The sequence below is a fragment of the Centroberyx affinis genome, unplaced genomic scaffold (assembly GCF_046629955.1).
Source record: "Centroberyx affinis isolate AG114_WGS23_722 - 3 ecotype Tasmania unplaced genomic scaffold, CSIRO-AGI_Caff_v1 ptg003711l_1, whole genome shotgun sequence".
NCBI lineage: Eukaryota > Metazoa > Chordata > Actinopteri > Beryciformes > Berycidae > Centroberyx > Centroberyx affinis.
In genome coordinates, this window is record NW_027281601.1 from 566532 (window position 1) to 591142 (window position 24611).

Consider the following 24611-nt stretch of genomic DNA (forward strand, 5'->3'; position numbering starts at 1 on the left):
GGCTCTGATATGAATGGATATGAATGAGGGTTGACTGTGAGAGACCAACAGCAGGGGGCGCTGTGGCCACAGACTGCAACAACTCAGTTAACATGGATTGGAATGAAGGGATGGAGAGAAAAAAAGAAGAGAAAGGAAAAAAAGAGAAGCGTGAGTAGGTTGTCACTGGTGAAGCAGAGTGAGATGATCTTACCATCCGTTTTATCAGAGGCATCATCTTTAGTGGCAGAGAGAGAGGGTGGAAGAAGGAAAATAAATGAGAAAGAAAAGAAGAGGGATAAATCAGAGACATAAGAAAAAGACAAAGACAACAGAAAGAAGGGAAAAGAAATAAGAGAAAATCAACAAAAGACAGAAAGACAGAAAGTCAGAAAGAGAGGGGAAAAGAAATATGAAGAAAGGAAGAAAAAAGAATGAATAAACCAAAGAAAGAAAGAAAATAAAGAATGAAAGAAAGAAAAGAGTAGAGAGAGGAGAAACAAGAGAGGAGTACAGTGTGTATTAGTAACAGAACATCTGGTCAACAGAGAACCATGCAGGTGCAGTGGTCAACACCAAAACACAGAGAGACAAACCGACACACAGGACAATATTCACATCCATAACATGCTCACAGAGAATATGCAGACCAAAACACACTCATATGATACACTAACAGGCAACGAGCAGGCACCAGGAGAGGAGAGGAGAGGAGAGGAAAGAAGCGAAGAGCAAAGGAGAGGAGAGAAGATAGGCCAATCCAAGAACTGTGAGCACTGGGAATTGTATGTGTGTGTGTGTGTGTGAAGATCCATTCTAGCAGATTGCTTTGATTCATAGAGGGGCTGTGAGTGAAACTACCGACTCCCACCTGTTCAGAAAACTCAGAAAACCACCTGCATATTGATCTGAGAGGGCTCCACTGACGGAGTCTCCGTCTCTGCCTGACAACTTGCTGATTACATGCAGATCGATGTCCGCGCTGCCTGATTGGCCGTCTAACTTGACTGACAGGGCCCTTACCCAGTGAGGAGTAGGAGCCGGGGGGCAGTCTCCCCGCTCCCCTGGCCTGTCCGACGTGCCGGTGCTTAGCGACCGCTGCTGCGTTTACGTCCACGTCGCTACGGGAACGCTGCAGGGAGGCCGGCGACACCCCACCCTTTGAACCCGCAGGGACTGATGGGAAGGGAGGAGGAAGAGGAGGAGGAGGAGGAGGAGGAGGAGGAGGAGTGTATGGGGAAGGGGTGGGAGGTGATGGAGGGATATACACATCACAAACACATGCAGGCACTACTGATACACACACACATTGCTTCCGTACTGAACAGAAATACACCAACAGCCATATACAGACACATATAAGCATATGTGTAGGAACGTAAAAACATAACAGGATGTTGACTGGACACAGGCAGATGTAAATGAATGTAATGGGAGTTGTCTCTCTGTGGGAGATTGATGTATGTGCCTGTGTGTGTGTGTGTGTGTGTGTGTGTGTGTGCGTGTGCGTGTGCGTGTGCGTGTGTGTTTTATTGGAGTGACTGAGCATGATATTCTGTGTGTGTGTGTGAGCTTGCACATGTATCTGCCTGTGTGTGTGTGTGTGTATTTGAGAGGGTGAGTGAGACTATGTGTATCAAGTGTGTGTGGTGTGTGTGTTTCTGCGTGTGCGTGACTCACCTCTCCCTGGGGCTGCTGACCATTTAGAAGACAGGGGCCGACTGAGGGAAGAGTGAGAAAGTAGGTCAATACATAACAAAACAACAACAACAACACACACACACAAATCACAATAATAACATTCCTTATCCTCTGAGCCTCGGCCACAGACTCAAATCAGCTACCAAAATATGTGCTTCCACATTGTCTTTTGGAACAATCTATCTGTGCTATTCACCGAAAGCAAGTCTATAATGGATGTGGCGTAGCTGGGAAGCCATGCCTTTCTATTTTTCCCCACCCCGATTTCTGCTTGCTTTGTTATTTAAGTTTGCCACTAAAACACAATGCAGAGACAGAAAAGCAATGATCAAATCCATAATTTTGGGGAGTGGAGTCGGGCCATACAGCCCAGAATAGCCTGCCAAGCATTTAATTTGCATGTTATTCAATGTTTACGTAGCATAAAAACACTTGTGGATGTGGGATTTTTTTTATTTGTTAAAGGAGAGTGGGTAGTCAACAGCCCTTATAATTTTTCTTATTGAGGCAGACAATAGAAAAGCTGAGAGGAAGACAGATGAGTGGAGAAACAGGAAAGAAGACTGGCGATATGTGGGTCCAGAGACAAGGGTTTTAACCATGACACCAGTTCCTGCCAAATTAACTTCACACTACTGCTCTGCTTTCAAGACCCAGAGGTAGCCTCAGACTAAACCTAGAGGTCAAAAGTGAACTACGGCACTGAGCGGTGATTACTTGAGGCTCTCCTGGGAGGAGGAGGAGGAGCGGTCGCTCTGGGGGAGCGAGGCCACGCTGCCGGAGCTCTTCAGGCAGGACTGCAGGGTCCTCTGGTAGGACGACTCCAGGGAGTTGTACAGCGAGTCGGCCTCCGCTGGAAAGTGGTTCCTCAGACCCCAGTAGGCCCTGGGAGAGGCGGGGGGGGGGGGGAGAAAACAGAGGGAGAGACAGGAGTGGGAGAGAGAAAATGGAGAAAGAGGCAGGGAGAGAGGGAGAGGAGGTGAGAAAAATGGAAATGGGGTGGGGGGGGGTGGGGTGGGGGGTGAGATGATGATGGAGGGAGAGAGAAACAGTGAGGGAGGGAGGGAGCAGGACAGGAAAAGGAGAGTGGTGAGATATTTTATACTACTTCTCTTTCACATAATGTAATTTTTAGAAATGTGTATGTGTGTGTGTGTGTGTGTGTGTGTGTGTGTGTGTGTGTGTCTTACTTGCGGGCCTCCACTCTGGCCTCAGAGTCGGCATCCCGGATTCCCTTCTTGATGCTCTCAACCAGAACTGCTGTGTGCCTGAGAGAGGGGAGGGAGGGAGGGAGAGAGAGAGAGAGAGAGAGAGAGAGAGAGAGAGAGAGAGAGAGAGAGAAAGAGAGAAAGAGAGAGAGAGAGAGAGAGAGAGAGAGAGAGAGAGAAAGAGAGAGAGAGAGAATAAAAGGTAGAAAAACAAGCAGAAAAAATTGTGTAAGCATTTGTGAGACAGCAACGCTGAGCACAGCTTAGCTCTAAACGGCCCAAACCTTTGTCCACAAATCAACCCCATCCTCACCTCTCTAGAGAGTGGGTCTGCCATTCCTGTAGCAGCAGTTCCAAGAAATCATAACAGCGCCTGGAGACGACACATTATCATCATAATCATTGTCATCACCCCAATTACCATCATCTAACATCATCATCATAATCAGCCTCATTATGATTTTATAGGTGTGAATTATTTGAGACCTCGTTCCCACAATAGCATTTTCATCATCGTCAATCTCACCTTCTGACGGCCACAGACTTGGATGTGCAGTTGCTGGTTATCAGGGGGATGAGCCTGGGGACATGGGTGTGCTGGGGAGAGGAAGGGTGACAGAGGGTAAGGAATGGGAGAAAGTGGGAGAATGAGATTGTTGAAAGATTGCAACATTTTTCTATGTGCGCAATATTATATCGCATCAACTCAAGGATATGCCAGAAACCATCTAGATTATATATGTATGTGCGTGTGTGTGAGTGACTGTGTGTGACCCTACCCGTATGATGAAGCAGATGGCCGACACTCCGGAGGAGGCCATGACTTTGGCACAGTTGGGGATGAGGTTGAACAGGACCGGGACGATGGCCTCCGCTCCGTGGTCAAATTTATTCCCCAGCACTGACGACAGGTGGCTACAAGCATACACACACATACCCAAACACATACACCAAGACATACGTTATGAAAAGTGAATACACTAATTATTAAAAACATTAATTTAGTGTTTAGTCTGTAATGCTAAACAGGCCATTTTCAAGCCAGTAAGACAACTGTTCCATCAGCCTATTGATCTTGACACCAGTGGTAAAGTTAATCAAAATCATTGAGTGTATTCTCGTAAACAAGGTGTAAATTCAAGTGTAGGTAAGGTTAGTGTAAATTAGTATATTTTGGATTTGTATTGGGAGCAGGTGTGGAGGTGGGCGGCTCTGGGAAGCCCTCTATTGAGCTTTCTGGGGGTGTCCTGAGGCCACTTTACCCCCAGTGACATACTAGCTCTCACCCACTCATGTCCTCCAATATCCAAGCTAACTTTCCAAATAGGAGCTCTCTCAAAATAGCACAAGGGGTAGTTGCATCAGATCCTGTGTATTGCAAAGTAGCTTGTGCCCGAACAGATGCTAAACCTGACATTGTGTGCATCACTGCTATGGTGTAAAAACCTCACATTCCAATTTTGATGAATTGAATTTTGATTTACTACACATTTAGCAATTTTTATAAAATTTCTTACAGTAATTCCTAAAAAACATACATTTTTCCATTATAAAGTTCTCCTCCCTCTGGCAACAGCAGTATCTTCCTGCAGTAAGCAATACTCACGCCACAGTGATGCAGGCCTCTCGCACCACCTGGGAGCGCAGGTCTTTAGCCGACAGTTTGAAGGCTCCATCCAGCAGCCGCAGGTGCTGGTAGAAACAGTCGTAGTCGGCCGCGCCCGCCACCAGCAACGAGCGGATCTTCTTCATCTGTACATGACAGACACGAGCAATAACCAGTTAGAGAGGAACGATAACTGCAACGCCATCAAATAGCCCTCATAGGGTTGTTTATTTCCTTAGAATTGATAGTCATCGGATATTGATTTAGACTGCATTGTAGAGCTGCAACGATTAATCGATTAGTTGTCAACGATTAAATTAATCGCCAACTATTTTGATAATCGATTAATCGGTTTGAGTAATTTTTTAAGAAAAATAAGTCAAATTTCTCTGATTCCAGCTTCTTAAATGTGAATATTTTTTGGTTTCTTTACTCCTCTATGACAGTAAACTGAATATCTTTGGGTTGTGGACAAAACAAGACATTTGAGGACGTCATCCTGGGCTTTGGGAAATACTGATCAACATTTTTCACCATTTTTTGACACTTTATAGACCAAACAACTAATCGATTAATCGAGAAAATAATCGACAAATTAATCCACAATGAAAATAATTGTTAGTTGCAGCCCTACTGCATTGACTGAAAATTTCACAGTGTACTAATTGTAAAGTAACAAGGGTGCAGCCACATATAGACAGCCTGGGAGCAATCCTGCGGTTTGTATTGTAGGGTCAGGTGTAAGAAACAACTTGTTTTGGCAGTTGGCATGGTTTTTAGTTGTAATTATGGGTGTGGGAGTTAGGATGAGCACTTGTATGACAGGGTGTAGTGTGTATGAATACTATTTCGCAACACAGTTAATTAGAGAATCTGCTGAGGGTAAGTCTACTGACAGCGTTGGCTCTCTGGTCCCAGTCATGTTTGTCATCGGAGCAGATCTCCCGGATCTTATTCAGGTTGTCCTCCAGATCCCTGGATGAGTATATCTGCACAGAGACGAAGGGAGGGAAACAGGATGAGGGACAAGAGAGGAGAGAGAGAAGGGCAAAGATGGGGAGGAGAGAAACACGTCTCAGACAGCGTGGCCTAGATAGCATCTGTAATCCTGTTATTAATTCAGTGGTGTGAGTGTGTATGTGTTTGTCTGTGTGAGGGTGTGTATGTGGGGGCTTACCTGTACAGTAGGGACATCGGTGAAAGCTTTAATGAAGTCCTCCTCATCAATGGCCCCTGCACCTTCCTTGGCCACTGCAAAATCAGAGCAGAGTCAATCAATGTGTGTGTGCAAGATCGCATGCAAGCCTCCAGCAGTTAAGGATGTCTGCATTAGCTGGTTCTCTGATTCTGGTTTAACTCGCAAAACCACAAACACACATCCAATTACACACCCGCACACACATACACACTCTTATTCAGTAGGAGCAGCCTGTGTTTCTAATGGACTTCCTGGCAGTAATGGGCCTGTCAATCATATCTCTCTGGGGGCTGGCCATGCCTCCTCACTGGGGAGGGAGAGAAGAGAGGGAAAGAGGAGGCGAGGAAAGCTGAAACAAGAGAATGGAAGAGCTCAGAGCAACCCAGAGGGTTCAGGATAACAAAAAAATATTTGGTTAGAGGGAAGTGGCAGAGAATGGGAGAAGAAGAGGCTGGAGTGGGGGCAGGGATAGTGGAGGAGAGGAGTTGGGTGTGGAGAGAGAAGAAGGCAGGAGAAATCTATCCCTTCCTCCTTCCCCTGGGTTAGTCTCCATATCAGGCTGTGCCACAAAGACATGTCATGTCAAAACACTACATGGCGCTTGGAGAGCTGGGGAACATCGACATATAGCTGGCTAGCTGTAGGGACTCTCCTCTACAACTCTGTGTGTAGTAGTACTGTGAGTAGTGGCAGCCTGGCCATCCAAACATTTACCAGCAACCTATAGCTATTTCCTATTATTTATATATCTTTATGAAATGTAAATGTTAGAAAAATAAATAAATAAATGTCATGACATGCTATTAGGCTGCACAATTATGCATAAAATGATAGTCCTAATTATTTTAGACATTCTAGATATTGTGGTCATGATTATTAATCATGATTACTAGTCTTGATATGAGGAGCAACTATTTTACTGCACTTTATATCAACATCTTCACAATTTAACCACAGCAGGCAATTCTAAGTGAAATGAGATTGTTTGAATATTGCTGATATGCTATGATTAACTGTGGAAACTAGAATAGTGTTCTGCAGCCCTACATGCTATATATTAACATAATGTGGAGATATGGTGGTCATTAGCTTGCAGTGTGAGAAAATTGTACTGCTGTGTATCTGACAACACTGTTGAAATAAATCACTAATCCTGGCTTTTGCGACTTCATGTTGCAAAAGCCAGGATGGTCCTTGTTCCATCCAGACTGCATTAGTCTCTGTGTACAATAGTCTGTTCTATTACCACCAGTTATCAGCAAAGTTCAGATGTCTCTGTCTTCTGTCTGAGTCTCGCTGTTGGGCGTTAGCAGAATGTGTGGGCGTACTGTCATCTAAATGCAAATGCAGACAATGGGGTCTCCCAGCACCACTATCACGGAGAACGGGTCTCTGACAGCAGCAGGCTAGCAAGCAAGCTAGCAAGAAAACAAATTTACCAAGAAGGAAACAAACCACAAAAGATACGCAGTACAAAGCGGCTCTGTGTTCAAATGGAAAACAGCTAATGGCACAGCGGAGATGATGTTTAAAGATAGCTGCTACCCCTGAGAAGCAAGAACTAACTATGTGGAAGTCGGTGGAAAAGGTTAAGTCAGACCTTTTCCTTTCCATCACAGTAATTTCAACGAGGTCAAGGTCTCAGAGCAGCACTTAAGGGTCTGTATGTCAATACCCAGCAAGCCCTCCATTACTTGCTCTTTGTGTGTGAACCCAGGGTGTGCATATGAAATTTCTAAATACCGACTGCAGAGAGAAGGCTGCGGGTTTGTTGTGTGGAAGGCAGGTTATTGCACTCCTCCTCACAATCAGTAGACTTTAACGATCTGAGTTACTAGAGATCATAGTCTTGTGTTTCCAACCAACAGAGCAACGTATCAGAACTCTGACAGACTGCTTGGTTTTGTGTGTGTGTATGTGACATCTACGTGCCGGTGCTGACACAGATACATCAGAAACACCAGCCTGGAATCGACCGCACGGCCGTGGGAACGCACAGCTTCCTTCCGACACAGAGACAGCAAGAAGGGATGAATCAATACATGGAGAGACGACGCAAACAGACCACTTGAGCCATCTAAAACTGGAGGAAGAGGCTGGGGAGAGAAGGAGCTCTCTCTCTCTCTCAATGGGAGGAATGAACTATTTCAAAGGCAGAGCCTCTGCAGCCCTGACTCGACCACAGACATGAGTGTATGGGTTTCTGAGGAGACACAGATCAGTGTCGCTGTGGGCCGCTACGTCTGCTTACTCATCTCCTTTGGCTTCTTCCATAGCTCCCACAGTCTGCACCTCTACTGTGATCACCAATAATGTCCTGTCCAAGAGCTTTAACAGGCAGACTCCACATTATGCAATACTGTGCCCTGTACTAAATTAGCTCTCTGGGGATATTAAATTTTAATAAGCCAGATTTCTTTCTTTCTGTAGTATTTCACCTACACTGCCCCCACACATATTTAGACAGAGGAAAAAGCTAAGAGGGCACAGACACCAGGGTTGGGGTAAATTCACTCTCCACTCACGCAAATCAAAATGCAAATTCACCCTACAATGTATTCACACATGATCAGGTGTTCTTTCCCACTTATTTCTTTATAGATTGGATTGGATAGATTGGAAGAAAATGCCCTTCCTGAACTGATAGGACTGTCAGACACAGAGGCCCAACGACACCACACCAGTAGATGGTAATGGTGCTGAAATTTCCATCTGCAAGGCTTTAGATTAGAATCTGGTTTAGGTATCTGGTATAAACCACACTGAAGCTGGATTACTGAGCAGTGTACAGTTTAAAGATGATATTTATCAAATGAAAAGGTAGCAACAATCAATTTTAATTCCAACTATATGTGTCCTGCTGTGTTATTTGGCTCAATTAATGCCTGTTCAGGTACTTGTTGCCAGTCATCCAAGTTACTGTCTGAACAGAATAAAGTAGCCATTTCCCCACAGATGGTGGATACTGGTAAATTCTTGCCAGTCACTTAATGGGACGTTATAGATGGCAGAAAGTACTGTGGCCCTGAGTCATGAATCTATGCATTCAATAACAATCTCTGCAGAGGAATATTGCAGTTATTGAATCTTGAATATAGAAATCTGCTGCAAACCATGAAACTGGTTTTGGTGCCTAGTGCACAGCAGACCGCATAGCAATCATTTCCTTTAACCGCTAGTCTACCTTAGCTAACACACATTTCAATATTAACCCGTGACTAAATGATAAGAACCCCACTTTCTCATTAAACAAATCCATGTTTTCCAACCTTGGATGCATCTATTAGCGTGGACTCATCTATGAATATGTGTCTGTGTGTTTACATGTACATCTGTGTATTATACCTAGCTTGCTGCCGGTGGCGCTGGGCCTGCGTGCGGCTGAGGACTCTCCGGCCTTCTTGGGAACTTTGGGGACCTTGAAGGCGGCCTGGGCCGAGGAAGTGCGATTCCCATCCACACTGTCGTCATCCTCAAAACTGCGGTCTGGGAGAGAAGAGGGAGAGTGTTACCTTTCACACTGTAGCTGAGGAGGAGTAAAGGCCAAACGTCTTGCAAAGTTTTGTCAAATGTTCTTGCTTCAGAACTATTTCATTGCAATGCTTTGGTTTCATTTGCCCCTTTTGTGTTGAGAAAAAAGAGCTAAGGCATGGAGCAGATGATGAATGGTAGAAAAAAAGAGTAAAGAACAGAAGGAAAGACAAGGTCGAAGTCTAGAGCTTGGCCAGGAATCAGTAAAATCAATACTAATTACAATCACACAGCAACGCGTCTTTGGCTGGAAGGGAAAGGGAAATGATACACACATACGATCAACTCTAACACACACACACACACACACACACACACACAGACACACACCTCAACAGTCAAGATGTCCACCCACGCAACCAGTGAGAACTCTCTGGAGCCCAAACTCCCAGTCTGCATGCTAGCAGAAATCCTCTTATATAAAGCTAGCATTGAAACTGTCATTATCTTTTACTGAGGCTTGCTACACGACTTCAGCATTTAGAACTTGCATTTATCCGCGAAAAACTCGTGGAAGACAATATGTGAGGATGCACACAAACACACACATGCAAAGACACACACACACAGCTAGACAGTGGAGATGAAAGTGCTGGCAGAGGAATGCAGTTGTGCTCCTGTCGCTCTGACAACCAGCCGTGCAGCATGGAGAAATACGCCAAAGCCACCACCCTACACCTTGACTCATACATCAACTAACCTACACACACACACACACACACACACACACACACACACACATACATACAGAGTCAACATGCAAAATCACTGACCATCAACATGCATGCGTGTGTGTGTACACAAGTTCCACCATGACTGCAGAGCCTATTGTGTCGAACTCTATAAATATTAGGTGGATGCTAATAAGCAGCGCCACACATCCATCGGCGTGCAACGACGTCTACCGCACACACAATCACCGACACACACCAACACACCCTGCTCCATCCCTGCACTCACAGTCACAGATGCGTTGGCAGATAAGGCGCCTCATGCCTCTGGGAGGGCGTGGTATTGGGGTGCCCCCTCTTCTCCAAGCCGTACCCAAAGACGCACACACACACACACACACACGTCACACACACCTCATACTAGGGCAGAGGCTACACACACACCTCACACTGCCGTCCGAAAACCCCTCCACCCATACTACTGCCGGCATTTTCTTTCACTCTCCCTGTCTTCCCTCCCTCCCTGTCTCTCCCAGTGTCTCTCCTCCTCCCCTTAGCAGCCTCACAGCCAATCGGAGGAGAGATGACATCATAGTGTTGCAGCCAGTGCGGAGGCAGGACTATGAATGTGTCTGTGAGAGAGAGAGAGAGAGAGAGAGAGAGAGAGAGAGAGAGAGAGAGAGAGAGAGAGAGAGAGAGAGAGAGAGAGAGAGAGAGAGAGAGAGAGAGAGAGAGAGAGAGAGAGAGAGAGAGAGAGAGAGAGAGAGAGAGAGAGAGAGAGAGAGAGAGAGAGAGAGAGAGAGAGAGAGAGAGAGAGAGAGAGAGAGAGAGAGAGTCACACACACCGACACCCCAGGAATATTAACAGGGCTTCTCTGTGTCCCGGCCAGACCAGCTAACCTAAACTCATTACCATTGACAACACACACTCTCCAGCTCACTCTCTGACACACACACACCTTCCAGCATCAACAACTACAAACAGTACAGAATGTTTATGTTGCTACATTTACCTGTGAGTCAAGAAATACATTATTTTCTCTCTCTCTCTCTCAAAGAAAAAGAACAAAGGCTGATGGAGCAGTGATAAAAGGAGGGGTGATTGGGGGAGAGGTGAAAGGGGGAGCAAGACCACACCCCTCCATCTGAGACCATGACCCTCCCACACACACACACACACACACACATACATCTGGATTAGGATAAAAGCCTGGATCACATTATGTAAAGTAAAACATATTAATGTGAAATATTAATGATGTCTGGTTTTCCAATTACGATGTTGCAGGAACAAATAACTCATACTAGTCTGACATTTTTAATAGGGCCAGTAATGGTACATTACATTGTAAGCCTGGGTTCTCAACGACTGTTAAGGGTCAGCATCAGGGGTCAAAGTTCGAGGGCTGGTGGACCATTAGAACACTAATGAGTGCCTCTACTATAAACAAATACAGCTATGATGTATTTGGCCACTGCAATTTCTAAACTGCAGGAATCTGAAATTTCTCATCAGATGGAAAACGGTGCTGTGCAGAATGCCTTGCCAACAAGTAAAGTTGCATGTTGGAAAAGATCTGTCATTATATTCAACCAGAGTAAATCCTGAGCATTAGTATATCATTTCTCCCCAAATCTTTTTCCCATATTTTCAAGGGCTGAAAAAAATACACTGAAAAACTTGTCTGCAAACTTGTCTTTCGCAATTCATAACATACACAAATCAAACGAATAAAAAAAGCAAAAGGACAATGAGGTCTCACTTTGCATGTAGATAATAATCAGGTTTTTACATTACAGGTGTAACGGACACAAAGGAAAGAGAGTGATGTTTACAGTTCAGTTCACATACAAAGACATTAACGGAGCAGACTGAATTAATCATATCAGATGGTAAATTTAATCGCTAACTAACAACGCCAACGGGGCCATTTGCAATATCTGTTCATGCATCAGAAGTCTTAGCATTGATTACCATCATTGTTAGCATGATTAGCATCTCCTGCTTTTGTCTAGTCAGACCCCACGGGAGAAAATGTCTCTGGGTGAAGGGCAGAGCAAAGACACCAGAGAGAGAGAGACACAGAGAGAGAATCCCTCATAGCAAGCAGACTGCATGCAGGCTGTTGCCATGGTGACCTGTACAGACCAGTTGCTCAAGGGAATTGAGCAGCAAGTAGAAATACATTTTGTAAGCCCACTAACACATGCACACCTCCAATCCAATTCAATCAACAGTTGGATTTATATTGATTGACTTTGTGTTAATTTAGCGAATTGAGATGGATTCAGCCCTGATGGCCAGATAGCTGCACTGACATCACCATGGATACCCAACATTCCCAAAAAACATGACACAACATGCAGACCACAGGCACACACACACACACACACACAGAGAATAAGAGATAGCAGCTCCACCATGTACCAAGCTGCGTTGCCATGGAAACTCCAGCCTGAGATTCCCTCCTCTCTCCATTTGAGGAGAAGAGTCAAACAGAGGAATGAAAGGAGGACAGAAGACCAAAATATACAGATCTGATCACGGCTCTGCTAAAATCAATCAGGCTCAAGTCGAAGACATGCATACACATACACATACGTACACAGGCACTAACACTGCCGCACACCAATCCCTAATCCATGTGGGAATAATCCCAGTTATTCCCAGGCCAAAGAGCAAATATAATCCACATGCAGGGAGAGACGGAGGGAGTGAAATCAAACACATGCAATGTCATTCTCTTTCTGTCTCGCTCACACACACACGCACGCACGCACGCACTATGAGTTGTCTGTTATGACCACATGGGGGCAGCACTGGCTCTTTTCTGTCAAACCAAAACCCCAAAATACACACAAGGATAACATATAGACATAACACATAGAAAGAGTTGAGGGCAAAGGAGAGAGGGAGAGAGGGAGAGGGAGAGAGAGAGAGAGAGAGAGAGAGAGAGAGAGAAATTGAGAGTGAGTGAGTGTGAGTGTGAGTGTGAGTGTGAGTGTGAGTGTGAGTGTGAGTGTGTGTGTGTGTGTGTGTGCCAACAATTTCGGTGACATCAAAGTTTCCCCACCTCAATAGTGACGACCCGATCATGAGATTGAGGCTATATCTAAGGGTGTGTGTTGTAGTATAACAGTTTTGGGGGTCAATATACTTTTAACTCACTCAGTTCCAATGTAAAGCTGCAATTGTGATTATAATGATGGGGCCTTAATTGCCACTTTTCTGATTGATTAGATTTAAGAATCTTTTTAAGGCAAAACAAATCCACTTCCTGATTGACTGAATTGAAGGTAAAATTAACGTCATTCTGAGGTTTCTTCAAAGTGCCTCCAATTCCATTTAGCCTTGCCTTAACTTAGTATTCAGTAATGGAGTCCAGGGTGCGTTTGTGGATTAGCATGGTATTTTGACCGATAGGGAAAAAAAGTGATGAAATGTGAGTAATGTTAAGAGAAATGTCAGTTTTGTTGTTCTAAAGCATTGGGACGTCTTATCAGCTGGGACAGGATGGCTCATGTCATAACAAGCATTATGGCAGAACATCTCAACATGAGGCTGACAGCGTAACAAGATGTCTTCTGAGGTATTGGACTTTACCGCACAGAGAGCTCTCTGCTCCAACTGGGACACGCTGTGTGTGTGTGTGTGTGTGTGTGTGTGTGTTTGTGGTAATCTGCCATAAGCTGCGGTTGCACAGGCAAAATTACATATTCTCACTCAGGACCACGTGACCGTGCGCTGCATGTACACTCCCATGCCAAAGATGACAACACTGCACAGCGTTCTTATGAGGATGAATATATAAGAAGAAGCAGCGGGTTAGTAGGCCGACTGCACAAACTGACACAATAGCACTCCAGTGGCTGTTAACAGGCTCACGACTGCCCCAGCTCCAAAGTCAACTATCAGAGGTATGTGTGTCAATAGAAAACAACCACAAAACCCACAGCTTTTCCTGCAGAAACCTGCAAGGTCCAATTCAACTTTACAGGAAAGTAGAACAAAAAAAATATCAATTTGCTTCAAAGTGTATTGATTATTGCAAGGGGCATGCAGGTAGGGTTAATAATTAAAACACAATAAAAACAATATTAACACAATAAAAAAAAACACATATCACCATAACACATACAGAGAAAAGATCAGTTGATAAGACCACACAGGAAATCAATAGCTCGATACTGCTATAAATGGTCACTTATCAGTGCAAAAAAGGAAGTTCTTACACAGGAATAAGACACTATGTGCAAATACAGGCCGTCCACACATGCAACATATTACGATCCGTTGTTAATTCTACTTTGGCATAAGAAGGTTTCTGCAGGATACCGATCATATATTTTACTTTATAGGAACTGATATGAAAACACAAGTAAGTGTCTGCCATGTTGAGGAGCAGATGTTTTATTTTCAACCGTCCAGTTGTTTTTGAGGCAGAAAGAGTGGGAAAGAGAGAGAGGGAGAGAGAGAGAGAGAGAGAGAGAGAGAGAGAGAGAGAGAGAGAGAGAGAGAGAGAGAGAGAGACAGACAGAGAGACTTGAGGTTCGGGCCTGGATTCTCTAATAGGAGACAGACTGTTCCACTTCCAGCCCAGCTCAGGGAAAATGAGCTCCTTAGCAGAAAATGAAAACACACACACGCACACACAGGTATAATGTGAGCCCCAATTCCAAGCCAGGGAGAGGGATAAACGATAATATTCAAATTAAAGCTTTGCCATGGTAACCGGCCTAGCCTGGAAACGGGGTCACGGTTTCCTTTGCAGAGCCGGAGATGCACTGAAGCAGAATGAGCATGTCTGCGAGTGTGTTACAGAGTGTGTGTATGTGTGTGTGTGTGTGTGTGTGTGTCCCTGTCAGCATTGCACTACTATGCAAGCAATGAAAGCTGCTACTGATGGCCAGTTTGCAATGTACTGAATATCTCTGGGCTGCTAGGACAACTGAGTGTGTGTGAGAGTGTGTGTGAGAGTGTGTGTGCTTGCATTCGCACAGGCGCACAGTTTCACAAATAATTCACAAATAACATTAAATAAGAGCAGAGCAAAGCGCCAGCGGCACTGACATGCTTTACTTTCTAACACACATAAACACATTTCAAACATCGGAAACACACTTCTATTAGCCTACATACAAACACACACACACACACACACACACTTGTCTGTCCAATAATTTCCCAACAAATCCTGTTAGTGAGGGCAAGAGAGAGGCAAGACCATTCACACCTGACCTAATATTACAAGAACAGCAAGAGAGAGAAGTGTGTGTGTGTGTGTGTGTGTGTGTGTGTGTGTGTGGGAGAGAGGGGCGGGGGCAGATAGACTGACAGAAAGAAAGGCTACTTTTACATTGCCTGAAGTCGTATTTCCTTCTATAACCACTATTTCACCTAGCTTGAAAAATGTCACTGAAAAGTGGGAATTGGAGGAAAAGGACTGAATGAAACTAAAAGGAGACACTTCAAATGTGACTCCTGACACAAAGTGAGTCTCTATGGCTGTTACTGAGATGTGCCTACGCATACGCATTTGCACATGCATGTCTGCGCACATATGCACAAACACGCAATGCTTGCACACACACCCTCACATACAAACTTCATCACAAAAAAGAGTGCATGCAGATGCGGTACAGTCAAGTTGTTCTACTGCACTGACACACACACAACATAACTCATTTTAGAACCCCAGTTTTCTCTCTCACTCTCTCTATCTCTCTCTCTCTCTCTCTATCTCTCTCACACACACACACACACACACACACGGATATAACCTATATCCAAGTCAGAGCACTTAGGGTGAGAGTGTTTGGAGTCTAAGCTGATCTTATTTTAAAGCCATATGCTGAAAAGCCTTTGTCTGTCTGCCAGTATCCACAGACAGATGAGATTTAACACACACACACACACACTCACCATCTCCGTCATCCCCAACCGCCATGGTTACAGTGCGTTATGGGTAGAAACTGTGTGCGCTGTTCGTCTCTACTCCCTCTCTTCCCTCCGTTCTCTCTGGTTCTCTCCCTTGTTTTCTCTTTCTCTGCCTTGTTCTCTCTCTCTCTCTCCGTCTCTGTCACGGTGAATCAGGGACAGGCAGTGACAGGCACAGCTCTGTGACTCGGCTACTGCGAGATCTCTGTCAGCTTCCTCCCTCGATCCCTCGCTCTCCCTGCCTCCCTCTCTCTTTCCCCTTCCCCTCTCCTCTCAGCAACAGCTGCCTCAAACCCTTTAGAGCAAACGCCAAGAGCTAGCCTAAAAGAAATGAGGGGCGAGAACGAGACAGAAGTGTGTTTGTGTGTGTGTATGTGTGCGTGAGCTGATGGTTTGAGTTTGCGTTCTATCCTCAAAGGTCGAGTTCTGGGTACGATTACCGAGTGTTTGGAGGAAAAACATCGGAGTCACACATGCGCTCGTCCTATTCTGATGCCGCTGACCTTGCACTGCCCTCTTTGGTTGACCTCATTGCCAAAAACAGAATAAACTGTGGGCCAAAGGCTGACCAATGTAACTGGTGCGTGAAATATGTGAACGCAAGTTTGTCACCACTCATCCAGGAATAAGTTGAGGAATGTAATAGGGAATCAGGGATATTTCGGAATACAACAATATTAGTTTATTCAGTTGAGAACTTTTGTACTTGAAGGAAAAAAAGTCAGGCTATTACTGAGTAGACACAAGCTAGGGAGGCTAGGCAGGGAGGGGATTGCAACCCAATGTAGGCCAGCAACTTACAGTTCTGTGACAGACAGTTGAACCATCCGAAGACCTGACCTAGTATTGTGGTCCAACACTCAGCCAACTGTTTACTTTGTCGACGTCAGGCAGTGAAGGCAGCTTCTGAAGCTGCCAAAAACAGCAGCCAGTGGTTGTCTTGAAAAATAAATAATATTTATATATAATAAGTTTCTTTGCCTCCCTCCACAGGTAGGGCATAGAGCAATGTCAACACCAGAACAGTCCCAGGAGCTGGTAGGGAATCAGTGTTTTGCTCAAAGACACTTCAGTAGGGCGGACGCTTGCCGATTCGGGGGCTTGAGCCTTGGTTCTTTGGCTAAAGGACAGCCTCTCTAACCACTGCCGCCCACAGGCATCGGACATTTTGTATGTGCAGTGAAGTGTAAATATAGTGTAGTGAAGGTCTGATCAGTGGCTAAAGTAGGTATTGAGGGTGGTGGTTCTGGGACGCTGGAAATTTACTGCTGCATCTCCTAGAGGTGTCGTGGCCCAATTCCACAGAATGTCTTTAGATGGGAGCTGCCCTCTTGATAACCCAATGATATATCCACACTACCTTCTGCCCCGTTTTCTCTACCATCCAATTCAGGTTCTACACAGGCGCTCAACAAGGCTCTCAAACATGTCCTTAGACTGTTCTTTTCTTCCTATGAGGACACAAAACCTTTCCCCCACCATTGTAAATGCAAAGTGATTAGCCAACAATCCTAAAAAAATATATACTCAACTCCATCTAAACAATAATAACAAGCACCACTTTCATGCCCAGCAATACACATAACACATAGCAGAGTGACAGACACAACGCTGAAACATTATTTGATCATAGCAACTATAAACTCACAGACCAATCTGGAGTAGTGTTACACGGTATACCGAAATTTAGGTACTTTTTCGATACTTTTTAGTTAAAAACGGTCTGTATTAGAATTTCCCAACGTACGGTAGTTGTTGTAGGTCAAATGTGTCTCCGGTGTAAGTGATCGAGAGGATGAAATGTATAATTTGTCTGAATCTCCACTTGGTGGCAGTACTGGCCAAGTCAGGCGCTTGTACGGTCTATGGTCAGGGGACATGCACCTGTGCATTCATCCCTGTTGATACAGCGTGAGCCTCAGCTTCGATTAAGAGAGAGAAGCAATGCCTTTGCCTCAACATGTCTACTACTGACAACGACAGCGTGTCATCTTCAGAAATAATTCCTCCACGCCCTGTACTGGTTAACAAAACGTGGGACTACTGTGGGACTACTTTGCCTACAGAGCCGCTGGCTAGCCAGCTGGTAGGATGGTGATGAGCTGCTAAATTATATGAGATACGTAGCGTATCAGTAGCATAGCGTATCAATGTCAGGCCTACCTTACTGTATCGTAAATAGCATGACAAGCATATTAGAAAATGTGAGTTCCAAAACGACAGATGTATTAAGCTGCAGTTATTTGGGGGTCTCATTTTGGTGCTTTTTAAAACGGTTAAATAGCTAAATAGCATAGGGCTACTAGCTACATGTCACTTCTAAACTACGGTGGCTCTATAGTGTCAGACAGAGAACGGCCAGTATAGAAAGATGCTGTATTCTGTTCTTAAAATGTTTTATATTTTTTTAAAGATTCTTTTGTTTCAAATTGTTTTATTTTTGAAATATATTTCATATATATTTTTTCAGTTTAATATGGTGTTGTTCTAACTAACACCAGAGACATTTCAAAAGGAGACTAACCAGGTCCTTCAATCTCAGTGTTACAAGGTTGTTAATAAACAGTGAATTCGAAAATGTGATCAACCCTTGTAGAATTTCTGATCTATTAGGTATCGAGTATTGAATCAGTATCGTTTCAGTTTCGAGTATCGTTTCGGTATCGAGTATCGTGATACTAAACTTGGTACTGGTATCAAAGTCAAAATTTTGGTATCATGACAACACTAATCTGGAGTTATGGCCGTCTCTAAAACATGATTTTGTTCTGAACCTTGGGAGGCGAGAGTTAAAGTAAGCCCTCCCCCATCGCCCTGCTGCCACCAGAGACGGCATCATGGCAACTTCACCCCCCAGACACCCTCTGAGTTGTCTCTCTATGTCTCTCCCTCCCTCTCTCTCCCTCCCCAAGTAAACGGGCTGCAGCAGCCAACTGCAGACAAACCACCACTGACACTGTCAGACAGATAGCTACAAGTGACAGTTCAGCCTAAAGGTACAAGCAGCCAATGACAGTCACTGCCAGACACCAACAACCAACCTACACACTGGGCACAAAATGAACACAAATGAAGCTTATAGCCACGCAGTGCAGAATTCATTTGATCTAGCTTTTGGACGCATTTAGATATAGAGTTTGATTTATAGATGGAAAACTAGCGTTTTGGAACTTTCTCAGCCTATCATAACTAATAACTAATAAATACTGCTCTGTTTTTCAAGTGTTTACAAACACTAAATATGTAAACAAAACTTTTACAACTTCAAAATATATATAAAACTGCTATTTAGCTGCCACATCCAGTCATTCCATCACTAGCCATTCACCGTGCCACATCAGCTATCTTTGAATGAATACTCTCCATTGGTATTCAGGCTTTTTTCTGATTCTGGCCTTCTGATTTTTTTTTACCAATAATTACATAACAAATGAAACCAATTTCTAGGAAAGAAGTCAAAGAACACGGAGAGGAAAAAGTTATTATCTTGGTTTCCCCGCTTTAGTTAGATTAAGATTACAAATTTGCATAATTCTTTTTCACAGTCACTGAATAAATTAACAGACTAAAGAAATGAATAGGGCATCCTAAAATACCACTCTGGTTAAAAATCAAAAAAGACAGTGTTCTGATCTGAATAGATTTAAATCAATCTGGTGCCATTGCAACCTGTCAGTGAAAAAGTCCCCTTAAGTGACATTTCACTTTGGTAGACCATTTTCATTTATTGGTGGAAATACCTCAAAAGAAGCAGTCAGCCATCTGTGGACCAACAGTCAGTCAAGGCTTATTTTGAACACCTAGTCTGAAAATTATACTTTTATCACATATACAAGCAGGGAAACATACATCAACAGTGGATCATACTCTTCCTTCTGTATCATGAATCATACTTTTCAGAAAGTCATTGCCTGTTTACAATCAGTGATATTTGGAGCATGAGAATTACGGGTGCCAACAGACCCCTAGAGCATCTAATGTTGGAGGTTTGCGTGTTGAAAAGTGAAAATGTTCTACCAAAGTGAAACATCGCTTTAAGAAGTCTTGTCAACTACAACTACAACTCTCCACGGTCAAACACCGCCGGCTGAGCCTACAGCTCCCAGGGCTTTGCTCCACGCTGCTGTTTGACGGCCACACACTCATCAGCAGCGCTCAGCCCGGGTCTGCCTCTGCTGGAAACCCACAGCAACCAACATACAAAGATTACACCATTAATCCTATTAGGCCTTCTTACAGGAGCTCATGGCAACGCACACGCACACAACCACAAGAGCACATGCAGATTTACACACACACGCACAAATCAAATTCAACATCAAGATCTCCTTGACAACATAACTGCAACTTGGTAGCTCTGAGACCAATATACCTACGTATAGCACAGAGGGACGAAAAGCAAGAGGAAAATGAGAAAGGGGACTGACCGTGACTAGGGCTGAGAGCCATGTTGCCCGAATTCAAGGCTTCATCAAAGCGACCAAATATCGTCTGTAACCTGGGGAGAGAGAGAGGGAGGTTAGAGCAAAACACACACACAGCACCTCTAATAAAAAACGCAATATTTATAGAATTAGATACAACCAAGAGAAACTGTATTAGGAAATTCATCCTCTCACACATCAATTGTTTTCATTCACAATATCATGACAAAGAAAATGTGCGCACATGGATGCATGCGCCCCCCCTTTGCCTAGACACAGGGATGGTGCTGTGAATCCCAAGTGAAAGTAACATCAGCAGCAACACATGTGGACAGCCCGTCTGTCTTTGTATATCGGTGGGTGTGTCTGTCATGTCAGTCAAACTCACGGAGCTGTAGCAACAACGAGACATGAGTGCTAACATCCCACTCAGCACCAAATAGACATAAACACACAATTACAAATGAGATCTGTTCAGTCATGTGATTCACAGTAAAGACTGCCTGCATGTTAACAAGGCAACAAGATCTCAATCTAGAGACAGTCTAGCTTAAATAAGAGCTCTGCACAAACCAAAACCTCCCGCACACTGAGTAGTGGTGGCATACATGGGCAACACACGTCTGACACAGCAAAAACACAGCACAGACACAATGAGCAATAACATGCCCCGATGTCTCCTTGCCGACACGTAAGCCACAGATGTGTGCATACAAATGTAAGCCATACACACCGTCCTGTCTGTTAGTCTCTGTGTGTGTGTGTCTGGGTGCCGTTCCAAAGCAGCCAGACAGCTTAGCAGCTCCTGGTAAGTGACGATTAGCGTTGCAACGGATTCCTCAGCCACACAGCGTTTTCACACTGTTCCCTGCCTTCCATTAGCATTGTAATTTGCCTATTCTGTTAAAAAATAGCCTAGCCTTTAGCCTTTGCTGCTCATTTGCTTTAGCCTTTGCTGCTCATTTCCCAGTGCGCTTATTAATAGGTTGCTGTGTTGCTGTGTTGCTGTGTTGCTGTGCAGCGTTGCATTAGCTCCCATGCTAGTGACACACTCCAGCCCTCTGCTCCCATCAGCTCTTTGTATCCAACATGGTGCAGTGGCTCCGAGAGGGAGGGAGGAAGACAGGGAGGAGGGAGGGAGGGAAGGAGGGAGTAAGAGAGAGGGAGAGCCAAACAGCGAGAGACTAAGGCATGATACAGACACGCGACACAGCACCACCTACTGTCACACATCTACTGTATACTAAGCACACACACACACACACACACAGAGAAAACACCACAGGAGCAGGAAGAGTTAAATCTCAGACAGGGCGTTTTTCTGTATGTGTGTGTGTGAGATGAGTGGGGCAGTTTGTGTGACAGGCAGCGAGGAGGTTCAGTTACCCTTTACATAACCTCCCTCCCTGACCCACCGACACAGACACACACTCACTTCTGAGGGGGAGGGGTTGTACTGCTAGCGGCAGAGTGAAAGAGAGCAAAGCTGCTCCTCCCCCTCCATTTCTCTCTTCCTCTCCTTCCCTTGCCTACATTCCCTCCCTCCCTCCCTCCCATTCCTTACTCCCACCTCCCTCTTCAAATTTCTTAATTCCAGGATCCCGTCTTCATACTAATTGAAGGCAGCCCCCTTCTCTCCTCCACTCCTCACCTCCTCTGTGTCTCACTCCCCTCACTCCCTCCAAGGTTTGCGCTTTCTCACAGAGGAAACTTACATAATAAACAGATTGGACTTCTGAACATTCATCTAAAGCTGGCATACATCTCTCATTTTTCCCACCTTTCATTTTCTGTCTTCTGTCCTCCCTCTCTCCCTCATGACTCCCACTCTCTCTCTCTCTCCGTTATCTGATGCCAGCTCTACAGCGTTGATATGTGATCTGGTCAGTAAGACCCTGGCTGCAGCCCTGCATTCCACCGGGCAGTCGAACCAACAACATCAGAGGACTCTCTCAGATTCAGACACAGACACACACACACACCCTCAACCTAGCTTACATACTAGACCGTACAGAAGGACGAACAAATATTGGTATCAGACCAAAAATCATGAATCTGTCCCTACTTATAACCCACCCAAAGCAGACAGACACAAAGACTTAGCTCCCGCACCAGTCTGATTAAATCCCACATACACAGACTGCGTGTTTGCACTGGAGACAGACAGGCTTAATATGCACAACATATGACACACGGCCGCGGCCAGCATTCACAGACACAGGACTCATACTGAGCAGTCAGCACACAACACTGGCTGCTGCTAGGATCTCACACATGGGAGACAGAGAGGGGAGGGAGGGAGAGAGAGAGAGAGAGAGAGAGAGAGAGAGAGAGAGAGAGAGAGAGAGAGAGAGAGAGAGAGAGAGAGAGAGAGAGAGAGAGACAGAGACAGAGACAGAGACAGAGACAGAGAGAGAGAGAGAGAGAGAGAGAGAGAGAGAGAGAGAGGGAGGGAGGGAGGGAGGGAGAGAGAGAGAGAGAGAGGCTGTGTGCTTAGAATAACCCTCAACCCAGTACATGTAACCACGGCGACCAAAGAAGGACGCAACCATTCAATGGACCTCTTCAGAGACGAAGAATTGCACACCGAAAACACACACACTTTCTCCAATTTTCCCAACTTGGTTACTCCCCCATAATGCCTTCCCAGCCCATCTCTCCCCCCCCCGCCCTTCCCAGTCACTCAGTCAGTATTGTGCTCCACATAAAGTGTCTCTCTGTGTGTGAAGGGCAGAGTGGTGCATGGTGTGGCCTGGGACAGACCGAGTGCCAAGGCCACGGGACCCACAGACCGTCCACACAACCCATCCCTGCTTGGCAGAACACACACACACACACACACACACACACACACACACACACACACACACACTGCTCTCAGCGCTTATATAGAGACAGAGATGAACATGAACAAACACACATAAACCAACTCACCGGGCAGCAGGCAGGCCTCTCTTCCCCAGGTCCGCTCTGACCCGCTCTCCAACGTGCCGATAAACATCCACCAGTGTCGTTATGGAGGCTTCACGTACCTACAGACAGGAGACATACACCAATTTAAAGGCTAGGACTAATATATATTCACACCACCCCTCCACACACACACACACACACCCAAAACACACACATGCATACGCACACACCCGCTTGTGTGTCTGTCTTGTGTGTGTGTGTGTGTGGAGCTGGAGATGTCATTTGTGGTTGTGCTAAAAGCAGTGAGATTAGGGTTAATTTTCCATACAGATTACATTGTTTCCCCACTGCCTGAGATTATAGACACTAAGGGGTCAAAGCGCGCACACACACACACACACACACACACACACACACACACACACACACACACACACACACACACACACACACACACACACACACACACACACACACACACACACACACACACACACACCACACACACACACACACACACACACACACACACACACACACACACCTAATAACCAAAATATAACCCCTTGAGGGCCAAAACTCGCCTGCACGATGTGAGACATCTGATTTGCTAGTTCTGTTGCGGGGGCTGTTGTGATTGGGTAGTGGGATACTGTTAAAGGGATTCTCTGAGACTAGGGGGTGGGCGGGCCTATCGAGGATGGTGATTGGCCGGGACAGTATGTGGGTAGATAATCATTGGGTATACGATGGGAGCAGATTTCAGCTATGGGGTGCAACTCCACAGGAGGTTAAACCAACCGCGCTCTCTCTCTCTCTCTCTCTCTCACACACACACACATTCAGAGCTGCAAGCAGTGTGTGGGTTGATGGTTGGGTGTTGGTGCTCAGGTTTCAGCAGTGAAGCTGGCTGGGGTGGGACTCTACAGAGCCCATCTCCTCACTAATAACAGTAATAATCACAAGGCTGCCATGAGACCATGAGATCACTGCCAACACACTCTGGGTGCTGAGAGCTAAAACACAGGCTTGGCTACAGACTAAGAAGGGAGAAACAATGACCCCTAAACATCAAAGTGTGCACACACACACACACACACACACACACACACACACACACAGAGCATATTTAGGGACACACAGAGATTTCCAATTATATTCCCAAAGTGCTCTGTCTCTTACCTGTGGGTTCTGGTCTCCAGTCAAAGTGCAGAGATGGGGAACTATTTTACTGAGGCTCAACGGCTGAGCACCGTACCTAACAGACAAAGAGACACACAGCACACAGACAAGGGAACAGGAGGGATTACAGTTATTCATAAAAATATTAAACATCAAATATATCTTGCTGACCGATAAAAAACCATGTACCTCAAAAACATCAACTTTTCAGGAATGAAAAAAAAACAGGTCTATTTTCAGAGGGAACACTGTGCATTTTG

General features: G+C 45.1%; 1 protein-coding gene across 1 annotated transcript in view; it reads right to left on the bottom strand.

Moving 5' to 3' along the window:
• Positions 1–24611, bottom strand: part of clasp2 (cytoplasmic linker associated protein 2) — a 57528-nt gene that overhangs the window by 19714 nt on the left and 13203 nt on the right. Inside the window, 15 exon segments of the mRNA XM_071540750.1 lie at positions 194–217; positions 1003–1155; positions 1660–1700; positions 2398–2565; positions 2871–2948; positions 3202–3261; positions 3415–3485; positions 3668–3803; positions 4495–4640; positions 5391–5483; positions 5672–5745; positions 9038–9178; positions 20260–20330; positions 23191–23288; positions 24352–24427. Coding sequence (XP_071396851.1) covers positions 194–217; positions 1003–1155; positions 1660–1700; positions 2398–2565; positions 2871–2948; positions 3202–3261; positions 3415–3485; positions 3668–3803; positions 4495–4640; positions 5391–5483; positions 5672–5745; positions 9038–9178; positions 20260–20330; positions 23191–23288; positions 24352–24427 — 1430 coding nt within the window.